The sequence below is a fragment of the Pyrus communis genome, chromosome 7, assembly GCF_963583255.1.
Source record: "Pyrus communis chromosome 7, drPyrComm1.1, whole genome shotgun sequence".
Classification (NCBI taxonomy): domain Eukaryota; kingdom Viridiplantae; phylum Streptophyta; class Magnoliopsida; order Rosales; family Rosaceae; genus Pyrus; species Pyrus communis.
In genome coordinates, this window is record NC_084809.1 from 15,305,926 (window position 1) to 15,329,893 (window position 23,968).

The 23,968-nt window shown below is 35.6% G+C and overlaps 4 protein-coding genes across 4 annotated transcripts; all 4 read right to left on the reverse strand.

Annotated features, from left to right (window-relative positions):
- Positions 1–5,155: 5,155 nt before the first annotated feature.
- Positions 5,156–8,679, reverse strand: LOC137738971 (sulfite exporter TauE/SafE family protein 3-like). Its single transcript, XM_068478439.1, has 12 exons — positions 8,083–8,679; positions 7,685–7,844; positions 7,235–7,435; positions 7,103–7,167; positions 6,968–6,995; positions 6,799–6,887; positions 6,643–6,729; positions 6,436–6,486; positions 6,067–6,288; positions 5,804–5,897; positions 5,574–5,714; positions 5,156–5,453 (listed from the first exon to the last, which is right to left on the reverse strand). Exons 1-12 carry the CDS (start codon positions 8,281–8,283, stop codon positions 5,368–5,370), a joined length of 1,425 nt encoding a protein of 474 aa, XP_068334540.1. The 5' UTR covers positions 8,284–8,679; the 3' UTR covers positions 5,156–5,367.
- A 1,073-nt stretch (positions 8,680–9,752) lies between these two features.
- LOC137738972 (uncharacterized) lies at positions 9,753–10,658 on the reverse strand. Its single transcript, XM_068478440.1, has one exon. The coding sequence runs from the start codon at positions 10,399–10,401 to the stop codon at positions 9,898–9,900; it is 504 nt and encodes a 167-aa protein (XP_068334541.1). The 5' UTR covers positions 10,402–10,658; the 3' UTR covers positions 9,753–9,897.
- A 2,041-nt stretch (positions 10,659–12,699) lies between these two features.
- LOC137738974 (ras-related protein Rab7-like) lies at positions 12,700–16,327 on the reverse strand. The gene is made up of 7 exons (XM_068478441.1): positions 16,134–16,327; positions 15,792–15,818; positions 15,567–15,666; positions 14,572–14,718; positions 14,407–14,487; positions 14,147–14,292; positions 12,700–12,955 (listed from the first exon to the last, which is right to left on the reverse strand). The coding sequence occupies exons 1-7, from the start codon at positions 16,184–16,186 to the stop codon at positions 12,886–12,888; spliced, it is 624 nt and encodes a 207-aa protein (XP_068334542.1). The 5' UTR covers positions 16,187–16,327; the 3' UTR covers positions 12,700–12,885.
- Positions 16,328–18,460: 2,133 nt separating this feature from the next.
- Positions 18,461–23,308, reverse strand: LOC137739449 (proline-rich receptor-like protein kinase PERK1). The gene is made up of 8 exons (XM_068479018.1): positions 22,814–23,308; positions 21,355–21,837; positions 21,194–21,280; positions 21,018–21,088; positions 20,448–20,524; positions 20,142–20,289; positions 19,714–19,875; positions 18,461–19,173 (listed from the first exon to the last, which is right to left on the reverse strand). Exons 1-8 carry the CDS (start codon positions 23,196–23,198, stop codon positions 18,880–18,882), a joined length of 1,707 nt encoding a protein of 568 aa, XP_068335119.1. The 5' UTR covers positions 23,199–23,308; the 3' UTR covers positions 18,461–18,879.
- Between the last annotated feature and the right edge of the window lie 660 nt (positions 23,309–23,968).

Consider the following 23,968-nt stretch of genomic DNA (forward strand, 5'->3'; position numbering starts at 1 on the left):
AATATGATGACTAATGGAAATGTAGGTAGAATGAAGAAAAGATGGTTGACCATTTGTCTATAAAACCAAGAGAAGAAGAAGTAGCAAAAGACGTAGAAGAGAAATATATCAGTAAGCTATAAGAACACTTCCACTCCTCTCAAATTCCTAAGGGGATAGTGGAGTAAATCCCCTCCCTCCCCCCAAAACTCTTCCACACCATTCCAATCCACTAGGCTCTGCAGGAGCCTAGTTGCTCACTTAGGCTAAAATCGACTAGTCTAGGCCCTAAGCTATGTGACGCAAGGCTGATGTCAGCTACAATTGAAAAATTAATAGAAAATTAACTAAAATTAAAATTAAAAAAAAAACTATAAAAAGGTATAAAAATTAATTAATAATATGAAAATTAATAATTTTCTTTTTCTATAAACACCTAACCATGTTCTTCCACCTTGCACCACATTTCAACATTTTCAAATATTTTCACTTAATCTTTTATTACCATCCGAAATTAAAAATAAAATTATCTTGTATTATTTTATATTACAAAAATTAATAGTATTTTAATATGAATTGTTTGGGCTATTTAGTTTAGAGGTTGAGATGCACTTGGACAGAGACTGTTCACTAAAGGTAGTTACCATTCACTTGGGGAATTGAATTGCCTATTGCCCCAGGGACTTTTTGGGGGTGGAAGGCTAGAGAGAAGAAAGAACAATAGTGAGAGATATCTTTGTACTCATATTATTTCAAATAAAAAAAGAAAGTACTACTGATGTTCCAAGGACGTAAGCACACTTGCTGAACCTCGTAAATATTGTGTCTTATTTAATTTATATTCCACTACACACATATCCTCACTTACTTTGTAACACCAAAGAATTTCATAACTAAGAATCAATTAGAGTATGACAAGTGGATAGATAAAATCTAGAACCCACAATTACCACACCATCACTTAACGGTCAATTTAACAGATTATGTACGTAATGTATGACATTGCAATATTTTAAGAGGGTCGTTAGCTACCTTTCCCTACTTGCATTTTCCCATTCATTTCTTGTCAAGTGGAGTCCATTATCATTTTAAACTCTATAATTAATGTCTTGAAATTCTAAATATTTAATTTCCAAGTATACCCTTAATTAATCTACCAGCTCTCTTCCCAACTCTAGTTAATTTAGTAGTCCGCTTCCTCTTTTCTTTTTTCTTCTTCTCATGTCCATGTCCTTCCACTGATGGATTGTTAAAAAAAGTTGCAAAAAATGAAACCAACCTTGAAACTCATAATTTCCTTCTCAAAATCAAACAATATACTCACTTGAATCGCACTAATCAAACTAAAAACTCGGACTTGTTACAAAAAAGAAAAAAAAATTATGCCTGATCGTCATCAAGAGTTCGTCTCCTCTATGTATCTGCCATTCAGAAGGGAGGGACAGTTAGATTGGGGCAAATCAAGGGATGGGGAAAGGAAAGATCAAGGATGGGATTGCGAGGTTGGAGGCGTCGTATCCCATGGATTGGTTGGTCATAGATGGGTAGAGGAACATGGAGTCGTGCCAAAGGACTAGGTGGTGGTGCTTAGTGGTGGGTTTTTATTACTTCACAACAAAAACATAAAAGGAAAATAGTATTTGATCAACAAAAACGGAGGGAATTAAAAAAACTCAAGGGCATATGAGGAAGTTAAATATCTAAAATTTCAACACATTAAACATAGAGTTTAAAGTAATAGTGGAGTTTACATGGGGTTTACATTGCAAGAAATGAATGGGAATGGCAAGTGGGAAAGGCAAGTGGAAAAGGCAAGTGGAAAAGGCAAGATAGAAAATAGCTAGCATTCTTCATATTTTAAATAGGATAATGCTAGGGAGATCAAATTTTTAAGGGTAATAATACTAATACTAAGAGACCAAATTTTTTAACCAAATTTGCAAACCAAATGATGTAGTTGTTAATTGAATATTAATTAAGTGTTAATTAACGTGCTTGTTTCTTATCGGTGACACATGATTTAGTTTAAAATTTTGGTCTCTCTAGGGTTTCCCAATTTTTAAACCAAATTTGCAAACTAAATTAATAATCCAATTAAAAATCCAATCATCAACAACCACATCATTTAGTTTAAAATTTTGGTTTCCCTTGCATTACCCTTTTGAATATAAGGCATGAGTTTACAATTGCACCCAAACTTAAGGATGCAAATTATAATTAACCCTAAAACTTTTAGATCAGATGTGTAAGGAGATAAATAAGGATAATGCTAGGAAAACCAAATTTTTAAACCAAATTTGCAAACCAAATGATGTGTCACCAATAGGAAAGAGGAAATTGTAGCAATGGTTCCTCAACTTTAACTTAATTGGAGCAATGGTCCCTCAATTAAAAATCCATGACTATTGGTTCCTTAATTTATCAAAACATGTAGCTATGGTCATTTTCGTCAACTCCTCCTAATCATAGAGAAAACGAGTACATCAAGATCAAGCAAGTATACTTCCGCACAATCCCATGAGTTTCATATAATTCCAAAGAGAACTAACAACGTTACAACTTAAAAAGTTTACACATGCCAATTCCTTAAGAGAGTGGAAGTATGAGCTATGTAGACACTACAGGACTTTAGAAACTCATTATGAAGCTCATACCCACTCGCCCTATAGTTTTGAGCATAGAATGGACGAGTGGCACCGGCTCTGTGATTATTTTTAGAGTTTTTAATTCCTAGAGATGGACGTCTTCACGGGTGAAATCGTTGGAGGAGTGAAACAGTTTCAGTGTGAATAATTTTTTTTTTCAGTTTTAATATAATTGCACAAACATTTTGGTTTTAACAATAAAATTTTTTTTTTTGCTTTATTGTGATATCTTGTGGGATTAAAATGATAAAGGTTAATTGATTAAAATTAAACATAATTTAAAAAAAAAATTACATTCTTATGTTTTTAATATTAAAGAACTCTTGCTCCACAAAAGATGTCGTGGGTAGGGGTGCAACTTGGGTTAGGCCAACCCGAACCCGTCCATGTTCAACCCGACTTTAAACCTGAACAAGCGGGTTTTTTTTTAGTTATAACCCGCCAGAACCCAATCTGATTTCAACCTGTTCATTGATTGGGTTAGGTTAGATTGATCATTTGTCCAACCCAACCCAACCCAATTGGGTTGAGCTGTGCAACATACTTCTCAATGACCTTTGCACCTTCGTGGAGGATTCACTAGTGACTTTTGATGGATTATGATGGAAGAGTTGCAGAAAGCAATTGTTTTTCTGGTAGCCACACTTTGATTTTTCTGCAGGAGCTTCGAAGGACAAGACTTGAGTTGGGTACTAGCTTTGTTTTTCTGCAGGAGCTTCGAAAGACAAGACCTGAGTTGAGTACTAGCTTTGGACAATGAAGTGTTCCTCTTTTTTTTTCCTTTTTTTTTTTCTTTTGGTACTAGCTTTGGTATTTCTTGTATTTTAACTCAAACTTTGCATGAAACTGATTAAAACTTGAAAAAGTTGGGCAACCCGAAACCAATCCAAGTAAACCCAAACCCGAATGAACCCAATTAAAACCCAACCTGAACCCGAACCCAAATTGTAAAAGTTGGGTTAGGGTTGGGCTGACCTTCTAACCCGCCAGAGTTGCACCCCTAGTCATGGGTAAGCCGTCTATATTTTTAATTTTTTTTTATTTATTTATAAAGCTTACCCGATGTAACATTTTGGTTGGGCAGTGCAACCTCATTTGCCTCAAGAGATTTAGGCCTTGTTTGATACAGAGGATTAACTTGGATATGACTATTCATTATTGTTTGGACCCAAAATAACGTTTTTGGGCCAAGCCCATAAGCACTCTCGGTCCAATAAAAAAGGCATCAAGTATTTCAAAATATTCTCACCAAAGGCCCCGCCCAATAAGATTAGGCCAAGTTCTATTAGGAAATGGTTTCATTTGGATAAGGGTGAGTGGCCAAGTCCTAGCATAATAAGGAATCCTCAGAGGCCAGTTATACTCTGAATAGGAAAAGATGCCAAGAATGAAGGGTTGAATCTCGATGATAATAAAGTTAGATTCAAAATCCTACATAAACCAGGATTGGCCGAAGCCCATTCAGATTTGATAAAGGAATTGAAGTTCAAGTAGAATTCTACTTCAGCCATGAGGAATTGCTACAATACATAGAGAGGAAGGTACATCATTTAAAGCCCCTCCAAATCAACACACAAAACTGTCTTGCGCAAACTCTTGCCCTACGCGAAACCTCTCAAACACTTTGAGATTTTTATTTTACCTTTTTTCCACCAACATACCTTCAGTTTGGGTAAACAGCACTGTGTTGGCAACTGACAATGTCTTCAGTTTGCATAAACAACACTGGAGCTTTAGAATCAATCAACCGAATAGCAACTTCAATTTGGATAAACAGCACTGCTTTAAGGCCTACTGGTTATCTATCCAAGCCTCAGCCAACAAGGAATCTTCAAATCCTTATTGGAAGAGATCATCTCATTAGCCTTCTCGTTGAAGTGAGGTGCTACCAGGTTACAATATTCGGCATACTAAATGTCGTAACCTGAGCCGAATTTGATATTGAACTGTGGAGAAACTAGCAGCCTTGTCTTCAGGTTCAAGAACCCAAAGGCCGAGACGTGTTCCTTCCTCAGCCGCAATCGCAAGATTCAAAAGTCGTATGTGCTCCCAACACCACATCAACATTCATTCACTCCCCAACTGAGCTCGACCGACAAGTTGACACACCTCGCATTCAACCAAATGACGTAGTTAACTTATTAGCTATTCGGCATGCACGCAACATAGGATAGGTGGTTTTTGGGGCCAACAATTATATTAAAAACATTTTGAACGAAGGAATGGATGAGAACTTCCGTATTTTGTCCAAGTTGAAGGTTACTCATGAAGAAAATATATTTATGATGAAACCCACAAAATGGTAGGATTAAAAGAGACAACTTTTCTTCATAGGTAATCTTCAACTTGGACAAAATAAGAAAGTTGTCATTCATTTCTTCCTTCAAATGCCTTTAAAATAGTAAATAATCATATCCAAGCCAATCCACTCTAACAACCCTGACTTTGAGTCTTCTATTAAAACACCCACCACTGAATTATCTACCCTCAACTACTTTAAAACTTGTTGAATTGCTTTAAACTTTACCAAATGGTCAAAAGGGAGTTGGAGACCTTGAATTGATTAGTTTCACTTTCAGTGCAGTTCACTTGTCCTAATAGGACCAGCTTAATTAGTAGGTCCAAAAAAGTTCCAAGCAGCACCCAACATCAAGAAAAATCCAACAAAAAAGTTTTACATTTGTTGATGGAATGTTTGAGATCGGTGACACTAGGGAACTCAAGGCAGAACAAGTTACTGAAACTAGGCATCATAAGTGCATATGTTTTCAAATCCCATGTACTCTTTGTTCTCAATCTTTTCAACCATACTTGCTATCCCAACCCCACCTGTTTCAAAATAAATCAATCATCCATCAATCTTGAAGCGGAAAATGTAACGAAACTGAATTCGATATCTGACAAAAATACGGGTCCGTTTGGTAACCTTTTTTGGGGACGGATACATACCTAGTGATATTGCACTCACAAAGATTGTGGAGGCTAGAATGAAGACAATTATGGATGCTCTCCCTAATACACTGATCACCTTTCTCACCACATGTTGCCCTACCAGGGCAGACAAGCTGGCCACGAGAGCAAAGTACAGAGCTGCAATGGAAATTTAACAATGACCAAAAGGCTTCCTACCATTCAACATTTTATTTAACAGAAACTTGATGGTAAGGCTAGGAAGTTACCATAGGGAACTGGAAAACGTTTGAGGAGATAGTACTCGACCACAGACATTGATGCAGAAAATGTCATGGCAAATGTGGCAGTGGCACTTGACACCTGCAGAACGATATATAATCAACCAACGAGGCAAGAAAGAAAATAATCTTCATGCGTACCACGAAAGGGCTAGTGTGTCATATATAGTTTTAGGATCAAATACAACTTATCACTAAGACCCTAAACAGAATTATGTGAAGGCATTAAAGATAGAGAGTATAAAAATTACCTGAGGTGGGATTCCCAGCTCAAGAAAAAGAGGGCCTAAAATGAAGCCACCACCAAGACCAAGCAATCCACCAACTATACCAGCTGTGATTCCACCGCCACAATAAAGAAAAAGCCAATGGACCTTCCAATCTGTGCCTAATTCTTCCATGGATGCAATCACTCTATGGCCCTTGTACAGGTTAACTGCCTCGTACGTAGATACTCCCAAAGCCACGGGGATCTAGAAATTTTGTTTAAGGAAGAACAAAGCTGAAAATGACACTTTTGAAACAACAATTGAATTCATTCAAGCTCGTAAGGGGGCATGTATTTCAAGAGCAGAATATGGAAAGCAATGTTTTCTTGTTATGAAGGGCATGGAAGGTACCTGCAAGAGATTTAATACCCAATATTCTGCTGAACAAGTTGTCGTATAATTCTGCCAACAACAAATAAGCTTCCCATGAATCCAGTTTTTAATGCATAAACTTAAGGCGAATGCAAAATCATAAGCTTTTAAAGAAATCAACCACGTAGAGATAGATATATATATATATATATATATATATATATATATATATATATATATATATACCTTTGCGATCTGCAATGCAAGTATTATGACCCAGACAGCAATAAGAAGTAGTAATTCCTTCCAGTAAACATTCTCCATAATAGAAACCTGAAAAGGTTAGAGAAGTCAGTCTCTACAATCACGCGTAAATGGAAGTTCAGGCCGCCAAAATCATACCTCTGTTCTTTTGGACTCCTTGGTGGCTAATACACTGCTTGGGCCACTAGCTAGAGGTCTGTATTCAACTTCGTCGTCACTAGAACTACCTGAATCAAAAATATCGGCACATTAACCGGTATAGGTGAAAGATTACCAGTTCAAAGCTACAATGATATGATCAACTCACCATTTGACTGCATTAGTCTGGCAACCTCCTGAAAAAAAAAAAAAAAAGAAAAAAAAAAAAGAAGTCAACGGAATTGCAGAGTTTGATTAAGTCAAACATTATAAAAATTAATGTAATGAAAACTTTAGAGTCGACCTTTATTAATATAGTTTCTTTCTTCCATGTTTCGACTCCCTTCAAGAATGCCTTAGTCGATGAGCCTACAGGTCGTCACCATACTTAAACAAGTTGTCCCAGATGAAACAAGAAATTTCATATAATTCTTACCTATGAAAAAGATCATTAGCAACACTGTGATCATCCAGTTAGCAAATATCACATTGAAAGATACTCCAATACTGATCCCAAGCATAAGCATTGGCTGGACAAGAAGTGCCAGGTCATAGTCGATGATTGGAAGGTCGAGTGTAGGATGCCTTAGCCTCAAATTGTAGAAAACAGTTGCAGCTGCTCCGCCTGTGATCATACCTGAAAAACCAGATTGAAGCACAAACGTTGTTACATTTGCAAGGTGAAAGAGGTAAATGTTGACCTATATATCAATCTAATGGATGGTGATATAATAAGGCAATGACACACACATCATTTGGTGAAAGAAAATATAAACTAGGATGATCTTCGAGGTGCTAAGTGATTATAAAATCCAAAAAAAAAAAAGAAGGGCCTATTGCAAAAGAACACAAAACAAGGAGGGAAAATTTGTGAGAAAGGACTTACACTTGGATATTGCCGTTGATGATTTCTCATCAAATCCGATGATCAAAGTGAGCATTGGAACGAAAAAGCCTCCCCCACCAACACCTCCCACGGTCCCAAATGCAGCCCCAATGAATCCAATTATAGTGCCTACCACAATTCTCCAGTCAAATTTCATTTCCTGCATATTTCAGTTCGGCCAAATCATATCCAGTTTCAAACAGTCACTAACCAAAAAATTGGAGCTTTGTTGAACTATTTTAAGAACACTAATCAATCAGATGAATCAACTATTCGATTTTGTGCACAATTTAGGTTACAATCGGTTTTATGAAGGAAAAACTGATATAGAAAATAACATTTAAAGAAATATTAAATAGGAAAAACTGATCACGAAGGGAAAGAAAATCAAGACTTACAGGCCAAACGTGCTCATACCCCAATCGACCCTTTTGCCACAGAAAGTTTAACATTCTGTTCAAGTAATGTTGCGTCGCGGAATCATCTTGCTGCAGAGTTTCTTGTGCCGAAGCAGCTATTGAAGCTAGAACAAGAACACCAGTCACAACAATTGCTGCCCACCTTAGACCCCAAAACCGAAATCCAACTTCATCAGCCATCTGATTTCTTCAACCCCACAAAAACAAAACGGAAACTTCCCCAAAACCTAAACCTCAGAGAAAATCGGAACTCGAAACGATACGCCAGTCTGTATATAAAGTTGGGGATGATGAAAGTACGGAGAAACTTCTTGCCGAAAAGAACCAAGAAGGAACTCTGCTTTGTCAAACCTTTGCTCTCTCCCCCTCTCTATATGTCATCTCTCTCTCTCTCTCTCTCTCTCTCTCTCTCTCTCTCTTTATAGGTGAAGGTGATATAGAATCTGTCCTGCTACATATTTAAACAGGTGGTGTGAGAGAGCAGCATCTGTCTTTTGTTTGCATCATACTGTTCTTATTTTAAAGTTCAAACTTCAAACAATTAACCCGCTTCTCTTTCCAAATAATAATAATAATTTGGTTTATTAGGCAAATCTGCAAGATTTGGATTTCATCTGAATCCTCTTTGTGAATTTGTGAAGAGTCTAGGAATAATCACATTGTATCTATTTACTGTACAACGTGCAACTATTAATTATTTCAAATTTTTTATTTAAAATTAAATACAAATAATACTTAACAAAAATTATCCCACAATATAAATGCGAGAACCCATAAAATACTCACAAAGAAAATCATGAAAGAATCCTCATCCAAATATGCAAAGTTAACCCCACTCATTCGTGAAATTTACTCAATTAGCTTTTCATTTATTTTGCTTTAATGGGGACCCAGATGATGAAATGAAAGACTGAAAATTTCACCAAAATGAGTGGTATCACAAACACATATTAGACAGGTGATGCACTTCAGATTATTTTCTTGATTACAAAAAAAGTTTCTCTTCGAAATTTGGATAGACGTGTTTCTTTGCATATTTATAATTCTATATTTTTCAAGGTCGAACACTTATCTTCCCTATAAATCTTAGAAAGAGGTTTCTGGATCACTTTATATATTTATAAAGGAAAAGTAATGAAAATAGTTTGAAAACATTGAGTTTTAACGATAAGGACAAAATAAATGATAAAATAAATAGTATCATGATTAACTTTTTAGTATAAAAATAAACAGTACCATAAACTTTCCATTAAAATTTCTTTTATAAATTTACATATTTCCCGGCCGACACTAATCTCTACATTGGAAGATAAATCTCAGAAAGAGGTCTCTGAAGGGAAAGCTTTTGAATGGATGAGGATCTCATTCGGATTTTTCGTGAGGATTTAGAGAATTAATTAATTATTTTGTTTATTGTATATGTACAATCAGTTTTTGTTAAATATTATTTATATTTAATTTTAAATTTCTGACCACACGATACATGATAAACTGATTGCAATTGATTAATCTTCTGAATCCTCACAACGAGAATCAAAGTAGAATCTTAGTCCCATCTAACTGATCTCTCTACAGAAAAATTAAAAAAAAAAAAAAATGAATAATTCTAAAGAGACTAAATTTATAAACTAATTCTTGTAAACCAAATAAGATAAAAGCTAACTAAACATTTTGTTTTATCACAGCTACTAGTCGAGTGCTCATAACACTATACAGTAGACAAGAAACACCAAGTAATCAAATTCCCAAAAGATCAAACACAATTACTAAAATCTAAAATCTAAAATTAGGGTTTCAAACATAACCTCCTACCAAAATTGGTCCTCCACCATCTTTCTCTTCCTCCTCACCCTTCTTCACCTTCTCTCCCATCTCTAATCCTGCCAATCCATCCACACAATCCCTATCTCCGCCGCCATCTCTCACATCTTCACCTCCAACCATCACCTTATCCCCTTTCTCCTCCTCGCCGCCCACCACCACCTCATCTCCGCCCACTTCCACCGACCCGCCCTTGTTTCCGCCGCACGGTCCCGCCGACCGAGTCTCCGGCTCGGCTCCGACCAGCTCGCCGATCCGATCCTTCAGGTCCGGCCAGGGGTCATTGACGCAATCTTCGAAGGATTCTTCATCTCCGTCAGAAGTGAAGATCGAGGACTTGACGGCCGTGGCGGCTTTGAGGAAGGCTTCCTTGATGGAGTCCGGCGGGAGCGCGCAGTCTTCGAGGCCGGCGTCTTCGAGACGCGGCGGGAGGATGCGGTGCAGGATCCCAGCTCCTTGTTCCTCGGTGGCCTCCATCGTTAAAATTTGAGAGGAAGAAAAGCTTCGAGTTCGGCAATCCGTTACTAATTGTAGAATCAGAAGAAATGCCGCGATCAATGGATGAATGTAGAAATATTGGGTGTCTGGTCGCTTCTTTTAAGCTCTCATATATACTCTCACCTCAACACCTGTCAAGCATCGAAGGGGTATTAGTGTCTACACGTGTCAGCCTATAATGTAATATCCTTTCGAGGGAAGTTAAACTGAGTTAGTTTCAATTTTTTTTTTAAGCGTAAATTGTAGCAATAGTATCAACTTTAATCAAATTAGAACAATGATCATTCTACTAAAAATCTATTATCATTAATTTCTCAACTCATTAAAATGTGTAGGTTGTAGTTTTTTCGTCAATTTCATCAAAATTTTGTCAAAATAAGTTATGTTGGAAGACTTATTGCTACAATTGGGTCTCTTAACTTATCAAAACGTGTAACTATAATTTTTTTTATCAACATTGTCAGAATTTTATCAAAATGAATTATGTTAAAGGACCATTGCTATAATTTGGTAAAAGTTGAGGGACCATTTCTTCAATTGGTTTAAAATTAAGGGATCATTTCTCAAATTGGATTAAAGTTGAGGGATCAATAGTAATGAATTTTTAATTGAGATATTATTGCTCCAATTCAGTTAATTTCAAGGGGTTGCGACTATTTGCTCTTTTTTCTTTACTTCATTTATTAAAGTTTTGTTTTTGTTGAACTTTGTTCAAGGTTTAGGTATTAGCGTTAAAAACGATACATTTAATATATTTATATTTATAACTAATCTTTGTATCATATATTTTTATTTTTAGTTTTGTACCCATGTTTAGTTTGCAACCTTTTTTTTTAATTTATACTAATTTTCTTTATAGTTTTAATTTGTAACCTTATATTAATTTTTTTTTTGTTCCCATATTTTTAAAATTTTTATTTGTTACTCATAAATTGTTTTTCACCTTTTTTTTGTACCCATAAATTATTTATATTGTACCCCTGTTTCTTTAAAAATGTACCACTTGTTATATGTAAAAATCTATTTATTGATTTAATCTAAAACATATACATTGTTGTTTATATAAAATGTATACATTGTTTTCTATATAAAATGTTCCATTTTTTATATAAAACGTACTATTCTTTGTATAAAATGTATCAATTGTTTTGTATAAAATTTACCCACATTTTTAAATTTATAATTACGTACACAATTGTACTCATATAATTATACGCGCACATTCTTTTTAAACATTTTTATGGGTTACATATTATAGATATTTATATATGGTGAATGTACAAATACATTCTTTTGACATGTGACAACTATATTATCATTCATCACAATTTTTTCTTTTGGTCAAATTCAAAACAATGTTAGATACATTCTTTTGGCTCTTTTTTTTTTACATTGTTTCAAATTGATTGATACATACATACATACATATATATATGTGTGTGTGTGTGTACTTGTACTAATTAGGTTACTCATTGTATAGCATAGTTTCTCTCTCTCTCTTTAGTGTAAAAATATTGATGTACTCAAGTATATATATATATGTGTGTGTGTGTGTGTGTGTGTGTGTGTGTTTCAAAAGGAATTATATTGTTATGTTGATTTTATTCAACCAAAATTTAAAAAATAAATCACATTTTTTGTTGGCCGTTTTTTATTATAGCTCATTAGATGTGAGATTTTAGATACCATAAAATCACAAGTTTTTTTGCAGACATAGAAATATATTAACACTAATATGCTGAGGTGTATAAAGTCAAAGGACTTTGATTATAAATTAAAAACTACTAAGGTTTTAATCAAGAGTATTAGTGGCTAGAGACCGCATCCAAAGTCTCTCGTTTGAAAAAGGATAGTGTTGTTTTGGCCATTAATCTTCTTCAATTCATCGAATTCAGCAGTCAAGAATGAAGATGGATACATGAAAAGTAACAATAAGTGTGAGAATAACACTATTATTCAAATATAGGTCACGAAGCTTTAGTTTTCTCATATTACACATTAAAGAATTAATATTGGCCACTTAGTACTATGGTCTAATGGTATTCCTCTTCACTTGTAAGCGAGAGGTCTTAGGTTAAATTCTCACCGAAAAAAATCATCTCAAATCTGGAGAGTATGAAACGTAGTTAGCTTTTAGTTTGTATGCTCTCTCCAACTTTACTTGTAACTTGAGACTGTCTGGGTTCACCTAAAATCCAAAATCTAGTGCAAAGTATGACCTCATTAAATACATGTTGACGTTGTATTTCAAACAGCTCTAGTAAATGATAAAACAAATGAAAGGGAAAATTCAATCATTAATATAAACAAAAACAAAATACAAAGTAAACAAATATGACTCTTCCCATTCATTTATAATACAAATAAAACTTTGTAACCTTTCCCTAAATAATCAACTGAGTCTTCATTGACAAGAACTGCATTCTGCCTTCCACAAAGCAAAAAGCCCATTCAATAACTCCTTCAACATTCACAGCCAGTAGATCTTTGCTGCCTCCCTCCGCTACCAACATCGATTGTGTCCGGAAGGTATCTTCATCATCCACAAACAAAATCCACAAGTATTCAATTAATTTATATTCACATTATGTGGAAAAGAAAAATGCGACGAGGGAAGTTCATGAGTTTTAGGACTTTTGAAATCAGATCCTGAGTTTCACATTATGCAGAAAAATGGAACTGAAATCACAATTTTTTCTGGTTGGACAGATATCCAGTTCTTTTATAATAGCTGTGCAATCAAATCCCGAACCATTCTGCAATAATTTTTCAAGTGATGTGACTTTCATGATTTTTGCAGTACCACACTATTGACCGGACAGCTAATATTAAAGACCCGTTCTTCCCCATTTCAAGTTAAAATGGAGAGGATTCTTGTCCAGAAACCATAGAGATAAAGGGAACCAGCTTTTAAGACCGGTTGCCTTTTTGTACACACACACATAAGATTTTTAAACAGAGAATTTTATATGATGAAACTCTAACAGAGAAGTTCTGTTTTACACTCCTTGGGTTCATTTTTGCTCTGTTAAAAATGTAATCCCATAGACTCCTTACAAATGAAAAACACATTATCTGTAAAAAGAACTTGCCCAATGCTAAGTACATTAATCATGCTTGTTAAAATGATAACTTAATTAATGGGAGCATTGTTTTCTCACCACTTTAGCTCATGGTGCATGCTCCCCACCTCTCTTAAAATTTGAGAGAGGTGGTGATCATAAACCTTGGGTTAAGGTGATGAGCAAAATGCTCCCTTAACTGGCAAAAGTGCGTTAATCGATCTCCATAAATCTCATATCTCCAAGAGTTGAATGCAAGGACCCTTTTATTAAAAATGAGAGGGAATCCCACTTGACTATAATTACTAAAAAGCAACTACAAGCAAGAGGTACTTCTCCTCCTTTTTAAAAGTGGGTATACATATCAACTTGTTACGGGACAGGAATAAATAGGAAGATAATTGCTATCAATACATACCATCACGATGTGATGGAAATTAATTGAGTGGTAAACAAATTTAGTTGTCCAATTACTCTAAATTGATCAACAATAGAATTGTCTTCGCCTATTCAGATAATTATCTCAAATTATGGCCCCGGATGTATAAAATATTTCCTAAAATAATTGGCGAGGGACGAAATTCAAAGCTAAAAAAGAAGAAATTTTGGGAAAAAGTGACTGGAAAACAAAATGATAAATCAGCTATGCGAACAGTACTTACATTTCTTCTTCAGGTTCATTCTTCAGTGCGTTTTTGGCTATACACTGGAAGGCATCATCTACATTGAAACCCTCTTTTGCAGAAGTCTCAAAGTATGGTATGTTTCCCTTGGAAGCACACCAGGCCTTTGCTTTCTTTTCAGACACCTGCAGCCAAAAGAGTAGAACCATATGCACACGCTATAAGAGAGGAACAACTGATGTCACACGTCCTGGAACAACAACATAGAGCCTCCATATTCTAGAATCTAGGTAACTTACCACTCGACTATTTCCGCCATCAACGTCGATCTTGTTTCCCAATACAACAAATGGGAAGTTCTCAGGGTCAGAAGGACTGGCCTAAACATCAAATCCACACAAGTAACTAGCAGTCAATACCTCAATATATGTGACTATCTAGGAAGATAATCAAATAGTAATTACCTGAATCAGAAATTCTTCCCTCCAGTTATTAAGATTATCAAATGATTTCATGACATTCACATCGTACACAAGAACACAGCAATCTGCACCACGATAGAACGCCACACCAAGACTCTGAAACCTTTCTTGACCAGCGGTATCCCAGATCTGTAAACATGAATAAGAGGTGTAAACCCATCTAATATAAAAGTGCATGTATATCGACATTTTCTCGTACAAATGATTTCATGACATTCGCATCAATACTTGCTCCATATCACTTCCCATTACATGCTGAGTGTGATAGATAGGGTGTCAATACTTCAAATTAGATAGATCATAATCTCAAACAGGAAGCAAATCTGTTTATTTCTATAATAATTTGTTGTATATAGTTGCTGTTGTAAGATGTGTTCAGTATCTACTTTAATGCACCAAGGGGAGAAAAAATTCCAAATTGAAGATTCAGACTTTAATTTTTTTTTAATTCTCAAGATCAAGATATTTTTTTTTTCTTTAGTGGACACTGCACAGCTTAGAGATACTTGTGTACAGTCAGCAAATTATTATGGGGTTTCGGTGTCAAGAGAAAGTTTCGACTAATTACCAACTTGGCATTGATGGTGAAAGGGGAAGACTGACTTAAATGTAGCGATGGATGTGAAGGTACTTAAATAAAAGTGTTTCAAAAAGAAAAGAGAAAAAGAGAATGGAAGGTGAAATCTATGCTTTTATCAATTTCAGACACTATTAGCCAAACGAAAACAAACAACTTTTAAATGAGAATTACAATCCTAACCAAAAAAAATTGATAATTACAAAAGCAACAAATAGGTTTTTGGATCAGAGAACAAAATATCTCAGAGAGAACATAATCCAAGTGACAACGAGTTCAGACAGTTAACCAATCAGGCATCAGAGTTACAGGTACCGAGCATGATTGTTCAAATATTCATTGTATCATATGGTAATTGAGTTTCATTCAATACGAATACGAATGGTGAGATATCTCTAACCTGCAGAGTGAACAATCTATCCTCAAATTGAACCTCCTTGGTCAGAAAATCGGCTCCAATTGTAGCTTTGTACTGATTGCTAAACTTACGATTCACATACCTACAATTCGAAAATCAAAATACAAACAATCAATTACAAAACCACCAAATGTACAACTGTAAATCCAAATCTGAAAAAAGTTAAAAATAAAAATAAAATCCATGATCTAAGGTTGAGGAGAGTACTGATTCATCAGTGAAGTCTTCCCGACCCTGCCAAATAATAAACAAATCAGCACACAGGTATCGGCATAGAAACACACTGTTAGCATTACCAAATAATTGCCTAAATTCTGGAATTAATTACAAGAAAAATTTTAAAAACAATTCAGAAAATTTACATCCAATCTTATCAAAACATGCAACAAGTTGATCAGGATGGGTTTTCAATTGTATAAAACCAGACACAAGATTTATAACTTTTCCCGGTCTTTTCATCAAATTCCTCCATTTTCTCAGAAAACAAATAATTATCAAACTTTTAGAAAAATAACGAACAAGTTTTGTAATACTTAAAAGCGAGCTTACCCGCTGTCGCCGACGATAATGACCTTTAGAAGCATGCGCCTACGAGAAGCCATGGATCACAGGATTCAAGATAGGGAAATTTTTCGAACTTCGAATTTGGTGTTTGAAAATTTCAGAGAGCGAGAGAGAGGGGATATTCTTTCTGGAGCTTGGTATTGGCGTTTCGGACTGGCTGGACAACCATCCCATTCCCACTGTTCTCCAGAGTCTTAGTATTCCTAAAGTACCCTATACTTTTTAGTTAAGTTTACACTTCTGTCCTTGCAAGGTTTGAACATTCTATAAAAAGGATTGGAAACTTGAGAATATCCCATTTTTGTCACTCGAAACTCTCTCTTTCTTTGTTGGTTGGGAACTGCTCTAAAAACTTCTGTTATCATTCAATATTATAGTCTAGTAGTATTATTTTTTACTTATAAATGAGAAGTTTTAGATTCGATTCCCACCAAAGGTGAATTTGAACCGCATTATTACTAACCCATTGTGAGGCTAAACCCACCCCCTTTCCCCTAGCGCCCAAAAAGCCCTGCTTAGGGACGGCTAGTCACAATCCTGATTAATTCTTAGGTATATGAAAAATTAAGAAATGGCGTCTAGATCCGTCTAGATTGCGACTCTTACTTAGAGATAACTTTCATTTTGCATTTTATTTTTTTAATAAATTGTAAGAGAATTGTTAAATACTTGGATAAACACTCATTATATGCTTCTTTTCTATGTTTTCAACCTGTTTTAATACTTTATAATATATATATATATATATATCATTTTATTTTGCAATTACCCACTACAATTATGTAATTTTTTTTAAGTATAAATAGATTTATTTATGTCACATCCCGCCCCGCGCGAAGTAGGTTCATTCCTACTCACCAAAGCACTCTGGTATTTAGACACTCTTAGGTTTAAATTTATTCATATTTTTCCACATCATCACACTTGATGGCTTTGTCACTTCCTAGGTGTCGGCCATCACAACTCGATTCGGAGTCCTAGTGGACATTCCGGTTCAGGGTGTGTCAATTTATGTGTAACACTATTCTAAAAATCCCTATAATGCTTAGGCGTTTGAAAATTAAGAAAGGGCGCCTAGATCTGCTGGCACCCTCCTAGACTGCCTAGGCACCCGCCTAACCCGCCCAGACCCGCCTAAGCATCCACCTAGGTTGCAACTCACTTAGACAGAAAATAGATAACTTTCATTTTGTATTTTATTTTTTTTCAATAAATTGTAATAGACTTATTGAATACTTAAATAAACACACATTACATGCTTGTTCCCCATGTTTGTCCTTATATTCTAATACTTCATAATATATATGTCATTCTATTTTGTAGTTTATGATGAATATATATATATATATATATATATATATATATATATATATTAAGTATAAACAAACACTTATTTACACGAAAGATAATAGATATACTTAAATTCGCCTAGCCGCTTAGGCGCTAGGCCACAGCCTACCGTCCAACTAGCGCCTAACGTCTTTTAGAACCTTTATGTTATATAGTAAATTTAATTAAAATTAAATAATAAAAAAATAAAAATAAAAAAAAAATCACTTAGCCTAAGCCTATGCCCATCGCCTGACTAGCACCTAGTGCCATTTAAAACCTTGGTCGGAGATAATAAGACTTCATTGAAATATTTCGTTTCTTTTTTTTTATTTACTTTTGATAGGAACTCATTGCATGTGTTACTTGTTTGAAATTAAGATGCCATGATTTGTGAAATGAAAAAAAAATAAATCGGTATGGAACACCTTTTATTAGATTGCAGATGTTAATGTGAAACTTGCACAAATTTTTACTTACTAAATGCTAACAAAAGTATATATCAGAATGATGTCAACATAGTAACATAGTAAAATATGGAACGAGCATAGTATGTGTCAAATACGTACATTAAATCAACAAATTTGTTAAAAATGTACTTTAAAATATTAGACCATTTTTTAAAATTTAAAATTTATTTATTTATGTTTTTTTTTAATAATATGTTAAAAATACATATACGTAAATTTTATGTATGAAACATGAAAAATATATAAATACGTGTATAATATGTTGGATTTTTTTATAAAATGTGTAATTCATTAAGATGTGTACAAAACATAAAAATATTTTTAAAAATACATACGTATGTAGTACGCGAATTTACTATGAATTTTAGTACTCATTAAACAGAGAATAAACATATCATAGAAAATTCATTAAATAAAGTTGTTGAGAATTTGTAACCTGGTCCGTCGAATTTTGAGTTTAATTTTAATATACAATGCACAAGCAAATGACACAACTTGTACAGAGATATGGTATTAAGGACTTCAAGAAATGTAAAATATATAACCAACTATTTATAATCACAATAAAAAATCCCAACAAAATACATCCAGAATTATTCATCCTAATTCTTCCTAACTTCAGTAAATAATTTCAAGCTTTGTTCCAGTGCTTAATCCAGCGGGAACACAATGTATTGATATGGACATCCAGGCGTCTGATTTCAATCAAACTCCTGGGCGGTATACAAACACTCCAATTCTTCAAACAATTAAGCATGCACCTCCCACAAATATCATTAATCTAGCTCAACACTCGTACATTCGATCTATCGAATGTACCATAGAAACTGGTGCTTTTCATGTAGGCAGGTGTGTGAGTCTGGCAAACTTGCAAGTATAAGAACAGGAGAAGTTGGGTTTCCAAGGTGTTCGGTATCAGTTGTCAACGGCTTTCACTCAAGCTCTTGGGTGTTTTTCTTTGTTTTCCCGAGTTCGATCTCTTGGGTGGTTTGTTGGCCTTCACCACTTGAGAGCAGGCCAAAGTCACTGCTAGGTCCACTGTTCTCACTGGTCTCTTGCTCTTGGCTTTCTAGTGCTAGTGCTAGTTTTCTGAATTTATTCAAGTCTTCCTTGTACTCACTAGCTTTGTACTCTGAGCTTCCGTAACTGAATACCGTACTTTGACCCGGTATGATTCCCTCATTTAACTCATCTGCAGAAAGATTTCCTTCCAAGGCTCGAACCACCTGATTTCAATCAAATATTAAGAATCAAATGACACATGCAGAACAATGTTTACATGGATCGGTTAAAAAACGATAACCAGCACACAGTCAAACTGGAACTATAAAGTTTCTTAGGCTACTAACAACCTGAATATGTACAAGGTAATAGGAAAGATCAATGAAATGGAAAATCTGAAGTTAACCGGCCACAAAATCTTACATGACTAGGTTGGTTCAACCTTTGAACTCTGTCTTTTTGGGTTTACCAAACCAATACTCTAAACATTGCTGGAGTTGGGATTTCAAACCTCCCACCAGGTCTACGGTTCCGTTGGTTCATGGAATGGAAATGACAATAAATCTTATGTGTTCCAGGGGGATGATGAGAAATGAGAATGCACCTTTCCCATTACAGTGTTTAGTAAAGTTGGACAAGTAACTAGGAAAAATAGGGACCAAATTGGTATTTGAATTTCCATGGTTCCATGCTCAAATAAAATTTATATGAAATGCGCAATAGACTACTTTTGAGAGATCAACTTAAGAACTCTGTAGGATTACCTGGCTCATTCGCGGCCGACGTCGGGCAGAATGACGCACGCAAGCAGCAGCGCAAGCAAGCATACAGGCCATTTCACTGGTGTTGTAGTCATTCTGCAACCTTACGTCAACGAGAGCATCAAAGTTGCCTGTTTCCAATGCTTGCGCAAGCAAAGGCCTCGCCTGAAATTCATTGGCATGATCTATCAGTTTTTCCATGCCATTGAAGCTTTATAATGAAAACAAATTCCGTTCTAATAGGTGAAGACAAGAACAGTTAGCCAACATAGAAGACTTGGCCATTGCCATATACCAAAGAAATATCCAGTAGAACAACAGAATTTGTTAACAGCTCAAAATAAAAGTGTGCTTCGTAGTTTTGTTCTCTACAAAAATATGATGGTAAAGTACAGGGTGTTGAATTGGTAGTGAGGGTATTTTATACACACCCACTCAACCATGCTATCATCAGTGAAGGTCTGAGTTTTATCGATGGGTTGGCGTCCAGTTATCAACTCCAACAGCACAACCCCAAACGAAAATACATCTGACTTCTCAGTGAGCTTTCCACTAGATGCGTATTCAGGAGCTAAGTAACTGCATTTGGTAGGTTTGGGAGAAAGCAAGAAATCGAACTATATTAGCAAATCAACCATTAGAGCCCAAACAATAGATGTTTTTTATTTCACTCCAAAACTGGACTGCATGGGACCAGTAAAGCTGTAAGGAAAATTATTACAGACAAATAATCTTACCCAAAAGTTCCCATGACCCTAGTGGAAACATGAGTATCGGTATCTAAAGCCAACTTGGCAAGTCCAAAATCTGCAACCTGAACAAAGATCACATACAGATACAGTACAATATATGAGTCAATTTTTAGGAGCATTGAAACCTAATTGACAAATATATTTGACAGCTCCATCTTAAGGATGGATTTGCTTGGTCAAATGAATAGCAGAGTAATTGTAATGTTTAAGTCAAAGTTATCCAGATTGCCAGTGAATTCAACAACATGGATTCCTTTGGCATGGAGAATCGGAAAGCGAGGATAAGGATCGAGATTTTGATGAGATCATTACGGTACTAGCCCTTATCTAAGCATGTAATCCGTTTCTCCTTTCTCTTTGTTTCTCCATTTTAAGAAAACAAAGTAGCTTTGACCAAAACAAACTCTTCTACGGTAGTTATCCAATAATAGTATAATACTACTCATTCTATCTTCAAATTTCAATTGGAGTGGAATTAGTGGTCAAGAGGTAATGAGTCATGCAACTATCACAATACTACCTTTGTAAATAAGGACTAACAAGTAACAAGTTTACCTTTGCCTCAAAGTGATGATCAAGAAGAATATTAGCTGCCTTGATGTCACGGTGTATGATCTTCGGTTGACCTGGAGATATAGCTCAAGAGTGGGTGAATTCCAAAGCATACAACACAGACCAGAAAATTTTCTTATGGTTTTCAACAATAAAGCTAGCACGCAAAGAAGGCTTACAGTCCTCATGGAGATATGCTAATCCTTTGGCAGAACCTACGGCGATTTTCAATCTAGTTTGCCAATCCATAGTTGGTCTCCCCTTTCCTGTAAAGTTTTTCTTTGATAAAATTCCAATCACTGATATGAAATGCAGAAGACTAACCAACGAAAATACTTACCATGCAGATGAAATTGCAAGGTATCGTTTGGAACGAACTCGTAAACAAGCAACCTCTGGGCCCCACTAATGCAGTGTCCAACCAGTGAAACAAGATGTCTGTGATGGACACGACTAATAACTTCAATCTCTGCTTGAAATTCACGCTCCCCTTGCCCACTCCCAGCTTTCAGCTGCTTAATTGCAACTACTTTCCCATTTGGTAGGACTCCTTTATGAACAAAACCAAATCCTCCTTGACCAAGGAGATTGACATTGGAGAAACCATTTGTTGCCATTGCTAATTCTTCATATGTAAATGTGATTTGTGACGATCCAAAGGCAGAGCCAGACGATGCTACTAAGGGTGGTTTCTCAGAGCCCAAGCTGCTACTAGTCGAAGATGGTACTGGGGGATGAGTAGGCTTCGGCAACAGTTCTACTTTTTCTGACGGTGGAGGATCATAATTATGCTGCAAATGTTGAGGAGGACCACCAAAATCATCTGGAGAAATCAAAGAATAGTAATGATACAAATTTAATTAGAGGCAACTATCAGATATCAGGAATAGTCGGAATTTCACAAATTATAGAGATTTCAGAAATCTGAGGTAAATAGAGTTAAATGATCACTAAAACTGAATAATATAAACCATGTGACATGCTAAAACTAAATTCATTAACGCTAGTTCATATAAATAATGAAATCAAGCAGAATAAAACAACCACTTTTTGTTTAAAGTTAAGCCTTTCTAAACATGGAGGACCTGCCGTTGTCTCTATAGGAGACTACACAAACTCAAAATCACTTCCTGATACTTTATTCGTTCATGCATTAAGTTTGCATAATCAATTCACCAATCTCAATCATGACAAATTAAGGGGCCGTTTGATAACCATTTCATTTTCAGTTTTGTTTTCACTCTTGAAAACTGAAAACTAAAATCTTGTTTAGTTACTACTTCCAGTTTTCAAACAAAAAACAAAAACTGAAAGCTACTTCTTGAGTTTTTAAAATTTGGCATTGAGTTTTCACTTTTAATTTTTCGTTTTCGTTTTTTTGAAAACTAAAAGGAGTTACCAAACAAGATTTCAATTTTCACTTTTCCAAAAAGTGAAAATTGAAAACCATAACAAAAACATGAAAACGAAATGGTTATGAAACGGCCCTAATACTTGGGTCAAACACAAGAACATGGGCGGCCATTTTTCGACAAAAACGGAGAAGAGACATAACTAAATCGATGATGCCAGAGTACATTAAGAGGCCTTCCCTAACTCCCACAACACGCTTCTTCCTCCCACTTTCACCTTAAGCACAAAATAAACCAAAAACTAAAATCGAAATGGTTACCAAATCGCCCGAAAATATTTTTAATTCCTAACCGATTTGTAACTGAATTGATCACAACAGAATCATGTTTTTATTTATTTATTTTTGGTTTCTGGTTTCAAATTTAAGACAATGAAAAGGAGCTCACTTTTGGGTTCTTCTGGATAGTTCCCGGACTCCCGCGCTCTCTCCTGCCGCCTCTTCCGCCTTCTGTAGAAAAGGAAAAAAATGCCCACCACAAGTAGCGTACAAAACCCTCCAATTGCAACCCCTATTATAACCCCCACGTTCGGGTTCGACGGCAATCCCGGCGGTTGAGACGCAGGCGGAGGCGGCGGCGAAGACACGGTCGGCCCAGACGCTGTCACTGTTGGTGGAGGCGGCGAAGGTGTGGTTCCGTTGGTCGTCGGAGGAGGAGGAGGAGGTGAAGTGGTGTTAGTCGCAGGTGACGAAGATGGAGGCGACGTGGCGTTAGTCGCAGGTGAAGAAGGAGGAGGCGACGTGGAGTAGGTCGCCGGAGGCGGCGCCGACATCGCCGCCTAATTTCAAAGTCAGCGACGGATGGGGCTGGAGCTGCAATTCGCCTCCTTTTTAACGGTTTTCTCGTAATTTGGTCAGAGTGCTGCTGCGAATGCGAAGAGAATCTGACTGATGTTGAGGACAAAAGAATGGTCACATGGGGTGGTGTGGCTGGTGGAACAAGACTAGACATAGTGGGACCCATTTGAGTTAGAGTGACGATATTGACATAGACCGTTTGTAGGTCGCGTAATATTTGTGTTTATTTAACATAGTTGAATTGAAAACGCCCGGCCATTCAAGCACCCAAAAATGTTTCTTCTCAAAGCTAACTAAATGGACGATTCTGCCTTTTAGTATTAAAGTTTAGTGAAGTTATTTTTACTTGTAAATAAGATGTGTTGGATTTAATTTTCGATAAAAATAAATTTAAAGTATTATTACTAACTCATTATGAGATGAAGTTCACATTCATCACTTTAATGTAAATAATATTGTTTGTTGGAAAATTCTGTTTTAATTCTATTTCTCAACCTGCTTAATTAAGTTGTGATTTTACCAACAAGAGAAAAATTGATATGACTTGTAATCTGAAAAAGAATGGAAAATTCAGTTTGCGTTTTACTCAAATTGTGATTTTTTTTTTTTTGGTCCAAAAATTAGAAAAAGGAAAACGTGGATGCTTTTTGTAGAAGGAAAATTAAATTAAATATTGAGTTTAACGTACTTTCATTTTATTGAGTCTAAAATATTCTTTAGCAAATTAAATGTTGAACATTTTTAG